Source organism: Typopeltis vanoorti, chromosome 8 (assembly GCF_054136105.1).
Source record: "Typopeltis vanoorti isolate ZY-2024b chromosome 8, IOZ_Tvanoo_1.0, whole genome shotgun sequence".
In the NCBI taxonomy this organism is placed as follows: domain Eukaryota; kingdom Metazoa; phylum Arthropoda; class Arachnida; order Uropygi; family Thelyphonidae; genus Typopeltis; species Typopeltis vanoorti.
The window spans coordinates 148138424-148161514 of NC_143556.1; the positions used below are offsets into that span (position 1 = coordinate 148138424).

At 36.4% G+C, this 23091-nt stretch overlaps 1 protein-coding gene across 2 annotated transcripts in view; it reads left to right on the forward strand.

Moving 5' to 3' along the window:
* Positions 1-23091, forward strand: part of LOC150104416 (solute carrier family 2, facilitated glucose transporter member 1-like) — a 454614-nt gene that overhangs the window by 428003 nt on the left and 3520 nt on the right. For both annotated transcript variants that reach the window (XM_090396366.1, XM_090396365.1), the window contains one exon: positions 6724-6851. In XM_090396366.1, coding sequence (XP_090252492.1) covers positions 6724-6851 — 128 coding nt within the window. The remainder of the gene's footprint in view (positions 1-6723; positions 6852-23091) is intronic.

Consider the following 23091-nt stretch of genomic DNA (forward strand, 5'->3'; position numbering starts at 1 on the left):
TGCACGCAGGCTAATACATACTTAAAAATTTATACCACTATCCAACACAAAAACTTGGAGTTATCAGCACTCTCAAACACAGAGCCCTAACAGTTTGCTCCAATGAATAAGCTCTGAACCAAGAATTTGAAATTAACCAAACATTGGTAAAAAATGGCTACAATAAAAAAAAAAGTTTGCAAAATCCTCCATAAAAATGCCATTAAAAGCAAAAAAAAAAAAAATTACAAGAATGCCATAGCCATATCTTACATAGGGGCATTTCAGAAAAAAATAGATAAAACACTACTTAAATACAATATTAAGACAACCTTCAAACCCACGGCAAAATTAAGAAATTTACTCAGCTCTTCCAAAGATCCTCTTCCATACCTTGCCCACCCAGGAGTTTACAAAATTTACTGTACTTGTAACCTGCCTTACATAGGGGAAACAGGACGTCCCATCCCAGTTACAAAAGATGAACACAAATGCCACATTAAATACCCCCACTATGGTAAAACAGGCCTGTCAGACCACACACACACACTCCAAACATATCACAGAATTCACTGGAAAGGCACCAAGTCCCTACACTGCACCTAAACCTGGTTTGAAAGAAAATTCAAAGAGTCTTCTGAAATGCTGAAACATCATCCAAATCTGAACAAAAATGATGGATTAATTATTCCAAGAATTTGAAGGACCCATCTCTTGTATAGCATCGAGAACAACCCACAGAAGAAAATCTTAATACAAGAGAACTTCAGAAACTGTTTAATGTAGTGCTGTTTTTTTTTTTTCACCAAAGGTCAGGCTAGGGTAAATGATTAACAAACATTTAGATTCATCTTACTTTTGCATAGTATTGTCATGTAGCTTGTATCCTGTACATGTGTATGTTTTCCTGATGATGACCTCAATACAAAGGTCGAAAAGTTGAATGTTACTTTCTTAATAATAGGTAAAGTCATTATTCTAATTACGTGTGTTTTGTCTCCATAAATTCTTCACTATGAATTACATTCTAGTGATATCCTTATGAAAACATTGTGTCAGCAACATTCTGAGAGACTTCTGGGAGCAACATCAATGTATGGAATACCAATCAGAGTATCACCTCATAAAGTGCTCAACTCTTGTAGAGGAGTGACGATATCAGAATAGGAACTTCTTCATGTTCCTGATGATGAATGTTCAGAGCTTAAAGATCAGGGAGTGACAGGTGTGAGGGATGATCATCCAGTTCCAACCAGGAATATTATCTTTACTTTTGATACACGCAGCTACAGACATAGAACACACTGGGAGGCATAGGGCTAGCCACCTTATCCTCGGGATGAGTACAGCTTAGAAGGGCTAAAGATAGCTCCGTAAACAGGCCACTAGGCCTAATACCTGAAGGGAAGAAGAAGAAGAAGATTTTTGATACACCTAAGCCTTCAACATCTGTAAAAGCAGGGTATCAGGACAGTTGAAATACATTCCTAACCTACTAAGATGCTTTAAATGTCAGAAACATGGGCTTGCCATCAAGAGGATCATCCAGCTTACTCTCATGTATGTCATAAGTGGAAAGATGAAAAGGAAATGTAAAAAATTAAAACAGAACAAAATATATCATATCAGAATGAAAAAGGAAGTTAACCACTGCTACACCTGTTTTGATATCCTATCTCCTACTGAGAAGGCGGCAGCTATGCAAATGTCAACAGCATCTCAAATATGTACTGTATATCTATTCCACCATCTGATAATTTCACCATACCTAAACTTTATGATTATGAGTGCTTCTCTGTTGAGTGCATCAATTGCATGACCTACTGGCTTACTCCAGAGACAACCCCAAAAATGGTTCCATTCACAGAATCCACTTGTCAAAAAATTATGGCAAAGATATCACTTATCTTGCAACTGCCTGAACCCATTCTTCTAATGGGTCACTAATGTTCATAATACTCTGTGAGGTAGTGCTAAAACAAATAGACAAGGTCAAATCATTGAAAGAATCCTTGACAATAATGACCTCTTCCTTTTGAATAATAGACCTGATACTTTCTTCCATATGCCTACCCGCTCATATTTTGCAATCAATCTTACAATCTGCTTCCCCTCCATTCTTCTTCTTCTGCTCACATGGAACATCAAAGAGAACATATATGGAAACAATCACTTTCCTGTTCTTTGCACAATGTCTTCACAGGAATCATGCGATGCACATATGGAAAAATGGACCAGGCAGACTGGAACACTTTTTCCCATCTTGAAAAATTTAATGCTGATACCATCAGTCAAACACCTGTCAAAAAAGCAGTCATTACATTACATTACAATTCATCTTATTTCCACTCTGTCCAAAGCCTTGGTTGAACCCAGAATACTAGACAGCCAAAAAAGATCAACACATAGCATGGGGGTATATTCTGTAGATACCCCACCACATCAAACTTAATAACTTTTAAGCATGCTTGGGTTAAAACACGTTATGTGACACATCAGAGTCAAAATCAATCATGGATCAGTTAATCAAATGACCAGTGCAAAAATTGTATGGGATAATATGTGGAAGTGAAAGGTAGATATAAAACATGCCATTTGTCTACCTTAGACCATAATGGAAGTGCTATTGCTGATTCCAAAGCTATTGCAGATGCTTTGGGAGCAAATTTTCTCAAATCTCAGCTTCATAGCCAGAATTTTTAAGGCTGAAAGAGCAACAAGAGAAACAAAGGCTAAATTTTTTATCAATGGGCTTTAGCCATACAATCAGTTATTTGTTAACGAGGAATTAAAAACAGCTATTTTACTGTCTCTTCCTAGTGCAGCAGGTATTGATGACATCCATTATGAAATGATAAAACATCTAGTATCATCTTCTATGGATCTCTTTCTCTTAATATACAATAGAATACTTGCAGAGGAAGAGTTTCTGAATTCTTGGCATAAGTCAGTTGTCATTGCTATCCCAAAACCAGGAAAGGATCCAACACAAGCAAATAATTATTGATCTTCTGCTCTGACCAGCTGTCTTTGGAAGATAATAGACAAAATAGTTAATGCCAGACTTCTCTGGTATTTAGAAAGCAATGATCTTCTCTCCAATACACAACGTGGCTTCCGTAGACATTGTTCAACTTTAGACCATTTTGTTTGTTTAGAAACTTGTCTAAGAAATGCATTTCTGAAGCGAAAGTATGTGGTTTCAGTTTTCTTTGACATATGAAAGCTTATGATACAGCCTGGAGATATGGCATATTAAAAGATCTCTATAGCCTAGGTCCCAGAGGGCACTTCCTGTATTTATTAAAAACTTTCTGTCCAGGCAAACTTTCCAAGTCTGAGTGGGAAGTAAGCTATCTTGGCCATATCAAGAACAGGATGTTATCCAAGGCTTTCTCTTAAGTGTGACACTTTTTGCTGTCAAAGTTAGCTTCCTCCCACTGTAGACGATGCTCTATATGTTGATGACTTCACAATTTACCTCACTCTCATAATATGAGGGTAATTGCAAGACAACGTCAACAAGCAATTGATCATGTTTCTTTATGGGCTCTTAGTAATAGGTTCAGGTTCACAACAGAAAAAAATGTTGCACTTCTGTTGAAAATGCACTCACTTATATTCCAGTAGTGATAGAAGCCAAGTTCTTGGGACTCATGATTGACAGCAAACTTACATTCCTCATTTGCCAACAAAGAGAAAAGTGCAAGTGAGCATTGAATCTCCCTTACACTCTATCCTCTATGAAATGAGGTGCCAATCAATCTTCATTGCTTCCTTTATTGTGTGCACATACATTCAAAGCTGGATTATGGGTCTCAAGTCTATGGTTCTGCAAGGCAGATTAACCTGTCTTTGGTTGGAGATTCCATCCGTCATCACTATATACAAATTGCTACTGGTGTCTTTTGCACGTCACCCACCCAGTCTTTATGTTGAAGCAAATGAACTGGCTCTATCACTTAGAAGGAAAGAGTATGCCCTAAAGATAAAGTCTCTTCCATATCATTTCTAATGGACTAGTCTCTTTTCTCTGCATTGGGATGCTCAATATCACACACATCAGACTGTCATCTTACATCTTTTTGGTATGAGTGTTGAACAGATTATGCAAGCTGTTGGCATGAATGTTGATAACATTGCCTACACCAAACATAACAGCATCCCTTGATGGCAGGTATGCACTCCATCCTGCAACCTTTCGCTTTGTCAACTACAGAAGTCTCATACTCCATTATCCTATATATGCCTACCTGCAATTGTTGAATGCACACGGAGTAGTCCACTCTGATTTCCTGCCAATATATACTGATGGTTCTTGACCTGTTGTCCCCTCCCATGTTGGCTGTGCTACTGTTTCTTGACATTACTATTTCCAGCTAGATCCCACCTGATTACAGTAATTATACAGCAAAGTTGCATGCCATATACAGACTCATTGACCTCTTTACAGGCTATCTCCTCTCCTATATATAATCCACATCCAATGCTGTGTGAGGTGTTATACTGGTGTGTGTGTGTGTGTGTGTGTGTGTGTGTGTGTGTGTGTGTGTGTGTGTGTGTGTGTGTGTGTAAATCTTACTTTTGATGTTTGGTTATGCTGGATTTCTGGCCATATTGTAATTTAAAAAAAAGGAGACTACTTTTTCCACATACTGTTTGGCAGTACCATATACAGACTACAGACAGTTTATAAGATCAGAGATAATTGCCCAACAGTCATCATGGCAGGATGCATTGACAAACACGTTACAAGACATTCTCATAAAACGGGTAGGATGATCACAACACGCTAATCCATGACCACTTAGACTACTGGCATGCTAATATATCACGACAGAGACTACACATCCATCATATTTTGCAGTGCATCTTCAGATCCTGTCATGCACTTCCTGATGTACTTAAGGGGCAACGAACTGTAAGAGATCAACCAAATCAGAATTCATTACAACATTAATGTGACGAGAGTGCTGTCTTGCAGAGGCAACTTGAAAAGCTGCGTTTAAGCTTGCGACATTAAGCATTGGCATTGTAGTTAACGTAGAAAGTGAAAAGATGTAGTTGTTTTTACTAGTCTTTGAATTCATGGTATTCATCTTACACATTCTTATTTACTGAGGGCTGATGATCCACCTGTGTGTGAATAATGCAACACACATCTTCCTATTTGTCATATTCTGGTGGAGTTTCAGCACCTTACATGAGAGAGGAATGAAATTTTTACCTGTCTAGCCAAGCCATATATAATCAGGCAGATTTATCCAACTTAGACAAATTACATGATGTTTTTTAATCTTTTATAAAGAATTGATTTGTACAAATACATTTGACTGTAATTTTCTTTATATGTAGATACCACATTGCTTACCTTAATTAATGGACGTGCATTTACTATGTATCTTTGGTAACCTTTTCTGTGGCGCAGTATGACCTTTGCTATTCTTGCACCAATAAACCATAAAGCAACTAACCGAGAAAGGCCAATACATTGAACTTCAAATTATGGAAGATCAATTCCATTGATCTTCCACATCTCCTTGATAGTGTGATATGTGTTTTTTATCACATTATTTTATGAAATGAGTGAAATAAACATCAAATAACTTTGTTTGTCATTGACTCTGAATCATTTCACAATCACACACTATACAATTCACATTAATGTCACAGTGCCATGTTTCTCCTATCAGTCATTTTTGAACTAATTTTTTGTCAAAATCCACCAAGTTTGAGGGTATTTCTCTACTGGTTCTTCCTAGTGACTCTTCTGAATAGAATCACTTGTGCGTGGACAATAGGGTTTACCCCTCAGTTTATTCTGGGATTTTTCATCCCACAAACAGGCAAACCGGATCCATGAACATACAGGATACAGCCATAGGACATAGCACAGCAAAGAAGGCAACGGGGAAACCACCTTGTTCATAGTCACTTACCTAGTATGGTAGCAATGCTGGCCCGACCATCTATAAGGATGAAAGGAAATCATTCCATTCCATTCCTTCTGAATAGGGGAACTTTAATTTGAAATATCCTATAAATGATTTTTGTACGTTTTGTACCTTTTCTGGGTCTGGCTCCTACTGATATGGCCTCAGTAATGGTTGAAACTAGTGTGGGTGGTAGTGGTCCTTTCCATAATGCATAGCATTATACACATCCAAAAGAGGGAAGGGTGCTTTGCTAGTGGGATGTTAATTAACAATTGATGTGAAGTCATTATCCTCTATTTGCAAGTAGTCCAGTTGTGAAGATACTTCATGTGCAAACTTTATTTTCTTCCACTTGAATAAAGGATTAAATAAGAATATAATTTCTTGGTAAGTTTTATTTATAATACAAAAAGGATTATACATAGTAGAAGTCAACCCCTGGAAGTCATATAAAGGAGCAGTGAACAAGGAAGTGAGGAGCAGATTTTACACATGGCAAGCATTGAGTGAGTGGAAGGTATTGTCATAATACAAACGAGTTTAAGGCTCAGTATGTAGATGATGTTGTTTGAGTCTCTTGATTATAAAGTTCTGTTAATATTAAATATTTAACAGATATAATTACACCTCATTTCATATCCTCAGTTCTTTGGCTTAGTCAGCAACAACAATAGTAGCAGCTTTTTATTATTATTTTTGACAGTACTTGAATATGCCACTGGATATAAACTAACATTCTTTAAGAAATTTAAAATTTATTAAATTTTAAAAAGAAAATTTATTTATCAGTATACTTATTTATTTCCAGGTTCAATCCCATGGTTTTTAGTAACTGAACTGTTTGGACAAGGTGCAAGGCCTATAGCAACCAGTATTGCAGTAGCGGTAAACTGGAGTGCTAATTTTATTGTTGGTCTTGGATTTCTTCCACTACAAGCAAGTATCAAGATCATAAGATTATTTCAAAAATAGAGAAAAGTTAATTCAAGTCAGCCTTATTAGAGTAATATATTCATTCTTTTCTCTAATATGATCACACAGCATCTATCCTACTATTGAATGCATTTGTAGACAAAGCACTCATAGCAGATTTTGCCAATCCATTTTACTTATGCAGTATTCTCCAGTTGAAACATATAGCATCACATCATTGCTAACTACACTCGCACTCAACTTCCACGTATGATACAATGTTCTGCCTTTCCTAACCAAGTGCTGAAAAATTTCTCTGCATCAGTCCTATAAAACTCTTTTAATAACTTAAAAATGTTTCTCTCTCATATCCTTATTTTCTGCATATCAACCAACTTCTGCATCACATAAATCCTCAGTTTATCATTTGGAGCATTCCACAGACCACTTATCATTTTGGTCACTTGCTGTATATGACTGTATTATTATTATGCGACACCTCTAAGGAGTTCAAGGACTCACAGTAGGGCACTCTATCAAAGCCTTATAAAAAGGATGCTAATTTCCTTATCTGTGCTTGTTAGTGTGTTCTTCGTTAACTACTTTAGCCACTTTTGCAGTATGCCCTCTGAACTTTATTTCCCTATCCAACTACACCTCCCAAATCTTTATCTTCATTAATTTCCTGGAGCACACTTCCATCAGTGTATTATAGCTTATAATTGTTTCATTTCAAAATGCATAACTTGACACTTTTTCACATCAAACTGTATACACAAACTGAAGACTTGGTACCTGTTATCTTTTGCCTATACTTTCAGCCAGTGGTGTGTTGGTAAATTTTGCAAAATGCATAGCTTGACACTTTTTCATATCAAACTGAAAACCTGGTACCTGTTATCTTTTGCCTATACTTTCAGCAAGTGGTATGTTGGTAAATTTTTAACAACCGGCTCACTTTATGAAAAATTTGATTCTTCACAAAGTTCTGTTGTATCTTCAGACGTCTTTGTTTCTGCTTCTTCAAATTTTGTCCTTTTAATGTTTAAGAAGTTTTGTTCTATTTCATTTTTTCAACTAATGGCTATCCGCTTTTTCGACTGCAAAACTCTAACCCTGATTAAAATTATTTTAATTATTTAAAAAAAAAAAGAAAATAAAAACATATATTAAAGAAAATTTTCCTATATTACCTACAACTTACCTATTATCAAATGAAATCCTGAACAAAAAAAATGTAACACTAATATTACCACTCTTAGTCGATCAAATGACCAGAGCCTTAGCCGTCGCAACGAATTTTTGCATTTATCGATAGTGCAATAATGTTGCAAGTTCTTCGAAATTCGCAGAAAAATAATGCAATATTGTTTATTCAAATACCCAGTTTGGGAATTTTGATAACGTGCTTGTGTTTTATTGAATACAGACATTGTATAGTAAATAAAATCGTTTCCAAATTCCCGTTCGTAAATTGAGTTTGTGTTTTGTGAATTCTCCTTTATGCATTTATTTTTGATAAAAATAATAATAATAATATATGTGTTTATTATACGATTTCAAAATATTTATGAGAAAAAGTATATACCACAATTCATCATCTATCATTTCATAGAGAATTTTAATAACCGGCTCGCTAAATTTGAAAAATTTTAACAGCCAGCTCGCACGAGCCGGTCCCAACACACCACTGCTTTCAGCTTATTTATATCATCCTGCAAGTTCCTATGTTGCTTTCATTAACTATTGTGCTATCCAATTTTGCATTACCAGCAAACAAATGAATATTTCCTTTCAAGTCATTTTGCATATCATTTATGTAAAAATTAAGCAACAGTTCTTAGTTAGGGCACTCTATCAAAGCCTTATAAAAAGGAATGCTAATTTCCTTATCTGTGCTTGTTAGTGTGTTCTTCATTAACTACTTTAGCCACTTTTGCAGTATGCCCTCTGAACTTTATTTCCCTATCCAACTACACCTCCCAAATCTTTATCTTCATTAATTTCCTGGAGCACACTTCCATCAGTGTATTATGATGGAATATACTAAGCACAACACCCACTCTCCTAGTTCTGTTCCTTCATTTGGTATCTGTCCATCAGTCATCTTTGATATGTATAGATTTTTTAAAGTAACTTTTAAAAACATAACTGATGTATTTATGATGTATTTACACTAAAACAATTAGAAAAAATATTGGAATTTACAGATCCACTCAGCATTTACAGATTATGACAATGTCTTTGACTGAATTAACAGAAAAAAATTTATAGAATATAGTAGAGGACTGAGGCTATCTAAAACAGCTTTGAATGCATGTAAAATGATATATAATAATAATCATAAATATATGTATGAATGAATGTACATGTGAATGTATGATAGCAGAAGTAGAAACTAATCAAGTAGTTTAACAGGAAAGTAGCCTTTCTCCTACCTTATATGCATACATTTGATAAGGAAGTGGAAATTATAGTAAATCCAGGAATAAATATTAGTAAACATACAACAGTGAACATGATACTTTTTTGTAGGTGATCAAATTAATCATACAAAAATCAGAAGACCCCTTCAAGGATGTGTTTACCATTTACAACTTATGAGTTTCAAAGCCAAAATGGACATTTTAAGATAAATATTCCATACAAACTAAAACAGTAATTGAAATCCAAACTCTTGAACAAGTAACACATTTTCAGCAATTAGAATGTGATATAATATGTGGTACAGATAATAAATTACACTGCTTTCAAATAATCTATGGTACTGTAAGATAAACAAAAGACAAAACAAGAAAGGAAACACAAATAAAATTTTATCACATCATAGCAAACCAACAGTATTATTTGGAAAATTGAATAGCAAAAAAAAAAAGTAGATACAAGCATCTGAATTGAATTTTCTTATAGTTCTTAAAGGATCTACAAGAATTGATGAAATAAGGAATGAATTACAAATAAGTGCAATAAATACCAATAGAAAATAATTAATTGGAGAGAAGATATATACAGAGAATGGAAGAGTGAAGGCTATCAAACGAAGTAATTAAATATGACCTGAAGACCTAGGAAGAAAGCATAGTCATTTAGCTGCCAAAATATTTATATAGCCTAAATCTTGAATGAAGAAGAAGGGGAAAAAATGTAAGCTGTAGTTTTCTCAGTTTGTTTAACTGACAGTTTAAGGCCTTTTTTCAGTTACATGATGGGCCAGTGTAGAGGAATAATATAAAATCTTGTATAAACAGAAATTTTATATTAAATTCTTTCTATACTGATTTTACTTAGGAATTTTAAATTAGATTGATTTCCTTGTAATTTTTGTAAATATCTGACTGTTGAATTACTGTACAATAACAAAGAAAATTATGTATAAAAGAATTGTATTAATAGAATGTTTAAGACAAAGAAATATCTCAGACAAATTAAAATAAGACCTGAGGCTATCACGTTTATGAAGGTCAAAAACGTACGGGGTTTCCCGCCATAACGCAGCGACGAAAAAAGGTGATGGGTGCAGACCTATGTGAATACCCAATGGAATGAAAGGGTAGCAAAATTGAAGGTCATTGGAGCAGCTTAAAAAAGGAGAGAAATTGAGGGCAAAGAGACAGGTCACAGGTCAGTCGTCACAGAGGAGGTCACTCAGAAGTTTTTCATCAGGGAGGGTTGGTTGTAGGTAGTCAGCAGACCGCTAAAAGAGGAGAGGCTGATATCGATGGTCGTCGCAGGATAAGCATGCTTTTGCCCAGTGTTCTGTTCCGGCTCTCGGTTTGTATATGTCCCATCGATTCTAGGTCAAGGGATCCGTTCCTGCCAACAGATACCCAAAGATGTCAGATGGGTCGTTTAAGCAGTGAAAGAAATGAATTCTGGACTTCCAGCCGCCAAGGTGCGTGCTGACTGCCGCAGTAGAAGTGCCCTGTCGATGCCAAAATATGGTGCCCATAAGTGAAAAGAAATATCGGAAAGAAATAGATGGTAACGATCTCAAGGATCTACTGATATGGATTAGGTGATTTAAAACCAAGTAAGGTCTTCTATATATGATTAACTAAAAGACAAGAGGTGCAGTACAGATTGCTCTAGCACATTTGTTTGTTAATATTAATTCAGGACTGAAGGCTATTAGCTAAATATTGAGAATTTACTTGCTTAGTTGTGAGATAAGATAAGATAGCGTTTATTGTTACTGAATGTTTAAACTTGCCTGTTGTATAGCATTGTTGGTCATTTCGAGTATATAAATTAAGTGTAGGCACAATTATTACCATAGTCTGTGTACGTAGTGAAAGATTGTTGAACTTGGTAGATTAGTTTAAGCTCCTAGTTAAAGTTAATGAGAAGTATAGAGTCAGAAATATTTTGTGTGCTTAGTATTAGACTTTACTGTAACTTGATTAGTATGAATAAACTGTTTTCTTTGTCAAATAATTTGCTTGATTCCTGCATACCAATGCACTGCTCATACCTACATGTCTTGAGGGGATGGTTTTCGATGACTGTAGAATAGTGTTTTACGTTGCTTGTTAGTGTTAAGAGTTAGAAGTATTTCCATGCTTAGCGAAGTGTTTTTTCCTTTTGGAAGGATACTTAAATCTTATCTGCGATTTCTGATGGTGCAGTCGAAATAAAAATAAATTTTCAGAAATCAATATTGAAAAAATACACTTGCTGTTATAACAAAGGAATTCGGCTCTAGCCAGAGACAAATTCCCAAGTTATATAAAATTACGTGCACGTGAATAACTTAGTTGCAACCTTGAGAAGAGGGGGGGGGGGGTCAAAAGATTAAGAAGAAGGATTAACTGTAAGTGACTAAATCAAGCAACGGATTAGAACACTCAGCGTTACAACTAAGAAATAAGATAAGAAAATTAAGTAAAAGTGAGATATTGAAGATATAATTTTGAATAATAAAAAAAAATATATAATTTTAGTGGCACAAATGATGCGATTTTACAATACCATTATTTGGTGGAGATGGCTCACAACAACAGAAGAGATATTGAAAATATTCCAAGAAACACTGTTAAATTCCAGTTCTTGACTGAATGGACATCATCTCTCTGCCTGTCAAACCAATGGATTTGATTTGATTCTCACTCTAACATTATTGTTTATGAATGTTGCTGCTGAATTCCATTCAGCAACGACATTCATAAACATCAGATTCAGGATTTGTATGTATTCATAGCTGAAAAGTAGCATGTATAAAAGGAAATGGATGCCAAATTTCTAGAAGCTGAGGAAGCAAGTGATGTGATGTTGTTATTCCAGCAAAGGCTAGAAGTCAGTCCAGAAAGGAAATAGATCTGATCCTACCTGGTGATTTGTGTATTAATCAGAGGTAAGGGAAGTTGAACTGAGATGTTTTTGCAAAAAAGGAAGCAGGGTTATAAAGTGCAGATAATCTAATGCCAGGAAAAGATAACCCTGCTTCCTTTTTTGCAAAAACTGATTTCAATTCAACTTCCCTTTCTGGACTGACTTCTGGCCTTTGCTGGAAGTCATTAATAATAATATTATTAATATTATTATTAATGATTGTCTTTGTTAATATTATTAATAATATTAACAAGACCTTCCATGGAGTCAAGAGACTTATCATTGGAGGTGCACACTGTTATATACAAAGCCCATTAAACCATGCTTTAAACTCATTCAGTGTATCCACATTCACAACAGTGTCAGGCAATGCATTCCACTCACTAACAAAGAACCTACTTCTTATGCCCCTTACTCACATCCTGCTTATACAGCTTCCCAGAATTCCCTCTTCTTTTATCTCCTTCTTCCAGTCTATGAAAACTTTCTACCACATTAACCTGGTAACAACCCTTCTCCAACTTAACAAATTCTACACCCCACTAGTTACCACATTAGTCAGTCTTCTCTGGACCCTTTGCAGCATATCTTCATCACCATGAAAACTAGGTGACCAAATCTGTGCCTAATAATCCACATGAGGCCTAATCAAGGCCTTATACAATGGAACCAGAACCTCTTTATATCTGCATCCTTTCTTTTAGGCTTGCACAGTGATCCGAATGCATTTTTGGAAATTATGGAGACAATTATCGTGTTTGAATAAAAACTTTAGTTTAATATTACTAAAATTTTTTTTTACAATTCGACGTTTCGACCTTTATGTCAAGGTCATCTTCTGGAGCATACAAATATACACAAGAAACAAGCTATACTACAATCATACTGGTTCGTTAAAGACATTGACCAGCCGCTACCACAATTGTTGGCCTGACCTCTGGTGAAAAAAAAAAAAAAAATTATACATCAATGCTAGAGTCCTATTATTTGTGTTGTCTACTATATACATATATTAACATCATTCCAGCCAGTTGGAGTGGAATGGTTTCTAATACTAGCGGATTGGCTAGAGTCCTGACTTATGTTGAATCTTTCATATTAGGTTGGCTGAATTTGTGCCATCCAGATCCTTGGAATTTTCATACCATCTGTATTGTTGATATTTGGGTGGTTTATCAGGATTTCGCAGGATTCTTTAAATTTTCTTTCGTAGCATGTTTTTGTGCGGTGTAAGGAGCAGGTGCTTTTCCAGTTGATTTGGTGTAAGGTGTTAAGTGCATGGTCTGAGAGGCCTGCTTCACCATAATGGTTATATTTAATGTGTCTAATGTGTTCTTTCTTGCGTATAGGGATTGTCTGTCCTGTTTCACCAATGTACGGTAAGTTACAGGTGCAGCGGATGCAATAGACTCCAGGATGTGCTAAAGGGAGGAGAGGATCCTTAGAGGAGCTGAATATGGTTTTAAGTTTAGTGGGTGGTTTAAAGGTGGCACTGAGGTTATAATGTTGTAGGATTCTGTTGATTTTTTCTGATAACCCTTTAATGTATGGTATGGCTATGGTTTTACTGTAATCTAGATTCGTTTTTGTTGTGGTTTTATAGAGTATTTTATTGACAGTATTTTTGTTATAGCCATTGTTTATGAATGTGTCACTAATGATTTTTAGTTCTTGTTTCAGGGCTTGCTGGTTAGAGCAAATAGTTGTGGCTCTGTTTTTAAGGGTGTTTATGACTCCATATTTTTGTGCTGGGTGGTGGTATGAATTCGCATGTATGTATTGGCCCGTGTGTGTCGGTTTTCGGTAGACTGTGAAGGATAGACTGCCTGAAGGAAGACGTGTAACTAGTGTGTCTAGGAACGGGAGCGAATTTTGGTTTTCGATTTCGATGGTAAATTGTAGGCGTTCGTGTTGTTTGTTTAGGTGGCTGAGGAATGTGTTTAGCGTTTGTCGCCCGTGCGGCCAGATCGCGAACACGTCGTCAACGTATCTGAGCCAGATTGTCGGTCGAAGCGTGGCGGAATCAAGAGCCCTTTGCTCAAAGGTTTCCATGTAGAAGTTCGCGATTGGGGGGGGGATAATGGTGAGCCCATGGCTGTACCTTCCTTTTGTAGGTAGAATTTGTTTTGCCACATGAAGTAACCGGACTTTAGTACGTGGACAAAGAGGGCCGTAATGTTTTTTTTTTTTTACGGCCCTCATTCAGCATACATTCAGCCAACCTAATATGAAAGATTCAGCATAAGTCAGGACTCTAGCCAATCCGCTAGTATTAGAAACCGTTCCACTCCAACTGGCTGGAATGATGTTAATATATGTATATAGTAGACAACACAAATAATAGGACTCTAGCGTTGATGTATAATTTTTTTTTTTTTTTTTTTTTTTTCACCAGAGGTCAGGCCAACAATTGTGGTAGCAGATAGTCAGTGTCTTTAACGAACCAGTATGATTGTAGTATATATATTTGTACGCTCCAGAAGATGACCTTGACATAAAGGTCGAAACGTCGAATTGTAAAAAAAAATTTTAGTAATATTAAACTAAAGTTTTTATTCAAACACGGTAGTTGTCTCCATAATTTCCAAAAATGGATCTTTATATCTGCACTTAAAGGTCCTCTGCATTATTGCTATAATTCGATATGCTACAATATGACCTCTGATCATTGTATACCTCTTGCATATATTGAACTAACAGTGACAGTTCCATAATACAATATCCACTTGATTCCTCAACACTCACCCTCCATGTGGGGCACCTGTTCGTGGTGGAGGGGACCTCCCAGTGATGGTACTTGCCCTTTTCATTTTTCCTCTTTTTCTTTGTTGAATCTTTTTCACTATCCTTTTTCCAGATCACCATCACTGGGATACAACGCCCTGCTGCCGTGCGGTGTGACCCGTGGACATCTGAAAAGGGGGGATCCTGGTAGTCTTGCACTACTTTGGCCCCTGCTTCGGCAAGACGGGTGGTCCTAGATGGCCCAGCCAGAATCAATCGGCTGGTGGTCTTGCTTGCAAGGGTCAACAGTGTTGCAGTAAGTCTCTCACCCCACGGTCAGGATCCTAGATCTGCTGCAGTGCTGGTATAGCATCCAGGGTAGCCCTGGCGTTCCACTCCTGAGCGCAGTCTTTGCTTGCCAGGTAATGAGTGTCCATGTGTGGCTCTGTGGTGGGTGAGGAGCTCTGGTGCTGAATTAATAATTCCTTAAATATGAATTCTTCATCCTCAAATGTTTCAGGGACCCTAACAAAGTCCCAACCAAGTACTGATAAGATAGACACAGCATATGGAAACAGAAGTAAGAAACAAAAGATATCGGATACTAACATAAATGTGTGGAATACAAATTGCAATAACACCCTCACAGAACACTCAATTCCAGTAGAGGAGTGATATCAGAATGAGATCTCCTTGAGGTTCCTGATGAGGAGATATGTTCAGAGCTTAAAGATCAAGGAGTGATGGGTGTGAGGCACATCCTGATACACAGGGATGGTCGCTTGGTCTCAACCAAGAACATCATCCTTACTTTTGATATACCTAGGCCTCCGACATCTATAAAAGCAGGATATCTCAGCTGTCCTGTTAGAATATACATCCCTAACCCACTGAGATGCTTTAAATGTCAACAATATGGACATGCCCAAACTGCCTGTCATGGTTCTACTACCTGTGCCCGATGTGGTAGTAAACGTTCAAAGCTGGATTATGGGTCCCAAGTCTATGGGTCGGCAAGACAGAGTAACCTATGATGGTTGGATTCCATCCATCATCAGGGTATACGGATAACTAGTGGAGTGGGTGAGGTGCCTTTCGCACCTCACCCACTCCAAGTCTCTATGTAGAAGCAAATGAACCGACTCTATCACTTCGACGGAAACAGTTGTCTCTTAATTATGCCCTAAAAATGAATATCACACACATCAAACTACTATACATCCTTTTGGTATGCATGTTAAAGAAACTGTGCAAGCTGTTAGTATAAATGTTGACAACATTAGCTACACTAAACATAACAGCATTCCTCCATGGCAGATTTGCACACCATCCTGCAAACTCTCACTTTGTCAGCTACAGAAATCTTATACCCCATCATCCATTTACCTGCAATTGTTTAATGAACACAGAGCAGCACACACTGATTTCTTACCCATCCATACTGATGGTTAAAGAACTAACACCTCTGTTGGCTGTGCTTCCTAACATTATTATCTCAAATCAGATCCCACCAGACTGCAGTAATTATACACCAGAGTTACATGCCATTCAGCTCGCACTTGTGCATATAAAAGAAAACTGCTACCAAAAGTGTATAATTTATACAGACTCATTGAGCTCTTTACAGGCTATCTCTTCTCCTATGTATAATCCTCATCCAGTACTTTATGAAGTGCTACACCTGCTTCACAAAATGAAAATCCTTCATTTTGATGTTCAGTTCTGCTGGATTCCCAGTCACATCGGAATCAAAGGAAATGAAGCTGCAGCTGCTAAATCAGCCCATACCTTCTCCACATACTATTTGACAGTTCCATATACAGACTACAGACAACTTATAAGAGCAAAGCTAATTGCTCAGTGGGAGTTAACATGGCAAGAAACATCAACAAACAAATCATATAACATTAAACCTGAAATTAAACAGTGGCATTCTAGTCAACGTACAAAGAGAAGGGAGGTGGTGGTCCTTGCTAGGCTCTGCATAGGTCACAGTCACCTTACACATTCTCATTTACTGAGAGCTGATGACCCTCCCATATGTGAAAAATGCAACACACATCTCACTATTCATCATATTCTGGTAGATTGTCAAAAATTTACACAAGACAGGAATGAAATTTTCACTTATCTAATCAAGCCATATACACTCAACGAAATGCTAGCAGACTCAGGCAAATTGCATTGTTTTTAATTTTTTAGAAAGAATTAATTTGTACAAACACATTTGACCATAAATTTGTATTATATGTAAATACTATTTTTTTGCTTAACTTTTATACATATATATTATTCATTAGGTTAAATCAGACTAATTATGTATTACCATGGGCCTTGATCTTGTATATTTGTATCACCCTGCTGTAATTTTGTTAATATGTAAATACCATAATGCTAAACTTAAATTTTATGCATCAATGCTGTATAATAATTCCTTTCTGACTCTTTAAGTATTAATATAATAATGTTTGTTGTAATCTTACTAGATGTAGACACTGCTTTCCTTGACTTGTTTTGTATATACATGTTAACCTATAGTTATCTATTTATGTACTGCTGAAATCTCTGCAGTAATTTTGTTTATATGTAGATACTACATCACTTAATATACATTTTGTATGCATCTTATTTGCTACTTTATTTTTCGAATAATCATGTAGTGACGTAGGACATCTTACCTATTTGTGTACTTTCTGGTAATTCTGTTTCTACTGCATTGCTAAATTTAATTTTCATCCATGCGTATTGTATAATAATCCCTTTTTGCTTATTTTTGTACTGCTATTAAGGCATCTATTATAATTTTACATACATGTAGATACTGCATTCCTTGGCTTAGTGTTTCATATATTATGTATTAACTTATATTGTTAATTATTTTTGCACTATAATAAATTTAGTTTAATCCTTTATCCAAGTGTGAGCAAGCAAAGTTTGTGCCTGAAAGTATCTTCAGGACTGGGGTAAGGCGGTACAACACCAGGCAACTCGTTGCAAAGGTGGAGCAAGATAACATTACTCCTATCTCAGTATCTCCCATAATGCAAAACACATCTCTTTGCGGATATGTCTAATGTTATGCATTAAGGGAAGGGCCACTACCCAGACTAGTTTCAACCTTTATTGAGGTATCTTCAGTGGTAGCCAAGCCCAAGTGGAGAGGCAGAAGCATTAGCAAGGTCATCTCTACCTATAGGAGTTGCCAAACCGTGTGCCACCTTTTTAATAAATTACTCTGGATTTAGAGAACGATGTTGAAAGTTTATTTTTCACTTGGTTAAACTATAATAAATTTAGTTTAATCCTTTATCCAAGTGTGAGCAAACAAAGTTTGTGCCTTTATTTGCTCACTAGGGTAAAGTAGTACAACACCGGGCATTGTACTGCCCGGTGTTGTATTACCTTACCCCAGTCCTGAAGATACTTTCAGGTGCAAACTTTGTTTGCTTATAGTTGGATAAAGGATTAAACTAAATTTATTATAGTCTAACCAAGTGAAAAATAAACTTTCAACATCTTTCAATATTTTTGCACTACTTAATAACCTGACCTTGTATGTTGCTATGCCCTCTGCAGCAGTTCTGTTTACCTAGAGATGCTGCTTTGTGAAACTAGATTCTTGTACAGACATATTGTTTACAATTCTGTAAACACAAATGTTGTAACCTTTAGTATGGCACAGTATGACCTTTGTAGTTTTTGTGCCAAATAAACTATAAACCAACCAACCAACCTCATCACTCTACCCAGTTTTGCATCATCTGCAAACAGTGGTATATCACTAATTAAATCTATCCCAATATCATTAATATACAAATTAAATAACAGTGATCCCAAGAGCCCTTTGGCATGCCACTGGTGACTTTCTTGCAGGATACTGCACCCCCATACACAACATGCTGATACCTATCCAACTCACTAATCTATCAATCAATCCTATCTGCTCCAGTTTAGTTACCAACTTATGGTGTAGCAATCTATCAAAAGGCTTTGTAAAATCTAAGTATGCCACTGTATATACATCTCCCTTGTCCAATACATTCATTACCTTGTTATAGTACATAAGTTGGTAAAACACAAGCTCCCTTTAATAAACCTATGCTGACAAGAACAAGAATACGGTAATTATCAACCCACTTTTGTATCCTAGTTCTTGCCAATCTGTCAGTACCCTAACTTCATCTCCAGATATACACATCGGGTCTATAATTTCTAGCCTGCACCTTATCACCACCTTTGTGAAGTGGAACAATTTTACCTTCCTTCCATTCCTTTCAGATTTGTGCTGTTGCAAGACTTGTTAAACAGGTAGGCCAAAGCTGATGTTAATTCCCTACAACATTCCCTTAAGACATGGCGATATGTCATCAAGTGCTGTTGTCATCTAGCTTGCTTAACTTCTCATATACTTCTTGCACGCTCACCAGTAATTCTTCTCTTATTTCATTCTCTTCACTTGAGCTTCTCATGACTGATGATCAAACACCCTGATGAACTGCTCACTGAATACCTTAACTATAACCTCTTTCAGCAGTTACCAATCTGCCGCTTCTTCCATTAACATCATCTTGCTGGAATCATTCTTCTTTCTGCTTGTCACATATTGAAAAAATTTACTAGGATTTTTCTTGGCCTGATTTGCTAATTTCTGCTCATGCTGCACTCTTTGTCCTTACCAACTGTCACTCTCCTGGCTTGCTCTTTATACGCTTCATGTAACTGATTATCACCATTATTCATCTTGTGTAAAGTGCCATATTCCTCATTTCAGATTTCTGTTTGAACAACTTTTTCTTCAAATCTTGCATCCTGGCATTTTCACTCTGTCGCTCCTGTAGACTCTCACCTCTTGTTCTGCCATACCTTTGTTCATTCTTTTACTCCCTGACTAGCTTTCTTTCAATTTTTGCACCTACATTTATGCCAACTTTCATTCCTTCATCTGTTTTGCATTCACAGATAACTCATTAATGCAATATTTTGAAAAATATTGCACTTTCTACAAATCCATGCATTTTCTCATATCCAGTTCAGTCTGTGCACAAAGACATCTTTCATCATGCATACATGTTGCACTCATGACATCGAACCATTTTCAAAAATTGTATGATCTTAACAGCATTTAATCCATGTTGCATGGCATGCAGATGTCATTTGTTCTCCATCGTGTTCCATTCAAGGGAAGATTCAAAAATTCTATTTTAAAAAAAGTCTAAATAATCCAACAAAACCCAATGATCATGTAGTTACAATGAGCTATCAAAAATAAACAGTATTATGCTAAAATACAAACAATATCACCAGTTATTACACAAAATAGCACTTATCTTTTCCAGAGCTATTTACCAATGAATTATGAAGATCTATGTTTAAGATTCTTGTTGTAGAAGATCTTGGAGCTTTAGATGTTTGTGCACTGGAAGGTTTGTCAAATGAGTAGGAAAACAGTATTCTAAAATGGATAGTGTTTGAGATCAGTGAGAGAAGGTCATTTATGTTTAGAAGAAATAGGGAAGGCAACAGAACACGGTCTTGGAGCACTCCTACATTGGTGAAGTCAAAAGAGAGGTAGCTGTTTCCATCGTCATATAGAGAAGATTGAACAAGGAGAAAATTGGTTTGCCCATTCACAAAAGGTGGAATGTAGATTAAAGGATGGCAATTTGCCACAGGACTCAAACCCAGAGACCTGATTAAATGCTTAAAAAATTACAGGCCAGTTGGTATGATGTTTAAGATGTTAGAGAGTTAGGTGTGGACTAGAATCAAGAATAGTACTGAAAACAGCAGGATTCTCTATGGCATAAGTATAAATTTGTAAAGAATATAAGATGTGTTTAACTATTTACATAGTTACATATTACAACCATGTATTAGACAAAGGAAATATACTCTCAACAGTATGTCGATTCTGCAAAAACCACTGACATACTGCCACTTTAAAAACGTTAGTATAAAAATTGGTGCAGGTAGGAATGAATAATGGATTGATGAGTTGTATAGGAGATAAGTTATTTGATAGGTATCAAACAGTCAATCAAACAAAAAAAAGGTAGAGAAGTAGTATCTCAGAAGAGGAAAGTCACTGGCAAGAAACAGAAACAAAAATATCATATTAAGAATGTTGAGGGACTGCAATTTGCAGTCTAGTGGCTACAAGGTGGTGGCAGAATATGATTGAGACATATAAGTTGGTAAAGTGTAATTACCAGATGAATGTGGAAGAGATTTTTCCTAGAATAGGGGGAAAAACAAGAGGCTGTTCCTGGAATAAGGGAAGGGTGTGAAGAATAGGTGTTTTTTTTTTTTTTTTCCATGGAGAAAGTTTTTTTTTAGATGAAGAAAGGAAAGTAGAAATGTTGCCTGACAGAATGAAAGGAAACCATAATACTGAGAACCCTCAGAACTTTAGCAGTAAAGTCGGATGCATCACGTCCTTTCAGGAAATTGACAGCGTAGAGTAGATAATTAAAATATTTTAATTATTACTTCCTATATTTCATCAAAGTTAAATTGGCATCTTCAGGGATTAATACACTGGTATTAAACATGTGCACACAAGCACACTTCAGTAACAAAAATGAAAATAAGAGAATACAGAATGACCAAAGTCATATAATTACGCCAACTATTAGCTTTGGTTGGGTGTACTTGAACTTTGGGCTGAATGTCTGCTCATGAGGGTTCCCATATGAGAAGCAGTTTGATACAACCATATTCATTTAGGTTGGAATAGTTGGTAAGAGCTGCAGCAGAATTGAGAAAAAGCCTCTCAAATTTAAATTTACTTCAGTGGAGTAAAGTGTCCCCCCCACACACACCAACGGATCCTGTGCCAGGTATCCAGGGCATGGTCTTCTAACCCTGAGCAGCCAGAGGTGTAAATGGATGTTGCCCTGGTGCTCTGATATATGGATGTTGGCTGTCCAGTCTGTTTGGCCACAGTATGAACAGTTGCAAGGTACCTGGTACACTCCAGGTAAATTCAGTGGTTGTAGCTGGACTTTGGGGAGCTGATAAGGGCTGCTGCTAGTTTTCTGTGCATTTACAGCATACAAAAATGTAAGAAATAAGCTGTATATATAAGAGTAGCTAAACAAAAAGTCATGGGAAGACTTTAGTAAGAATATAAAACATAAATAACAAGAAGATGGCAAAGTGCTCTGGAGGCTGTTGAAAAAGTTTACAATGAACGAAAGAGTAGTACTCTAAATGGAATCAAAGATGATAAAGGTGACAAGAAAACTGAAGATAAGGATATCCTATATGTCAGGAGTATTACTTTGAAAGACCATTAAATGAAACAAGCAGTGACAAAAGAGTAGCAGAAATTTTTCAAGAGAAATGCAAACAGAACATATCAATATTTGGGGTAGAAAAAGCCAACTAGAGTAGATGATATCTGATCAGAAATGTTTAAATGAAAGTCGCCATGCAATCTTGACTTGGAAGATTGTAAAACATATGGAATATTCTGTCAAGAAGAGTATATGTGGAACTAGAAGGCAGGTGATTATGAGACAAGCTTAGGAAGAAGCTTAAATCTGTGACATTGCATAAAACACTGCAGGATAACAGTGTTAGTAGTGCATGGGATATAGTTAAAAGTCATCTAGAGCAAGCAATATTAAATTGTATACCTAAGGGAAAGAGGGTTAATCAGGTAGGAGTTAGATGAATGAGTAATATCATTAAGTACAAACTGCAGAAGAGGAAAATTTGGGGAGGTATATAAAGAGAAAGGTGACCAGCAAACTCATGAACAGTACAAGGCTCAGGCACGGATGGTGAACAGCTTGGCAAGTATGAGAAAATCACATTATGAGATGAATCTAGCCAAGCAGGCAAAGGAAATCCCAAATAATATTCCAATGGATCCCATTCTATGTGGGATTAAAGGGAAATGAAACTACAGATGAAGTAGCAAAAATGGCTGCAACATCAAGTGATACCACAGATTTCGATCTTTTTAAAACCACCCAAAAAGAAAACATAAAATGAACAATTCTTCAGGACATGACTCACCACTGGTACTCAGCAGAAAATCCAGGAGCTACTATCAACTCCAAGTTTAATCGCAATGCACCATGATCTCTCACCTCAAGACCAATCAAGTTTAGCAATGGCATAAAAGTCTTCCCCACCTGCAAAATCTGTAACATCGAGAAAGCATCACCAATGCATTTGCTAAACTGTATGAATATTTCCAAAT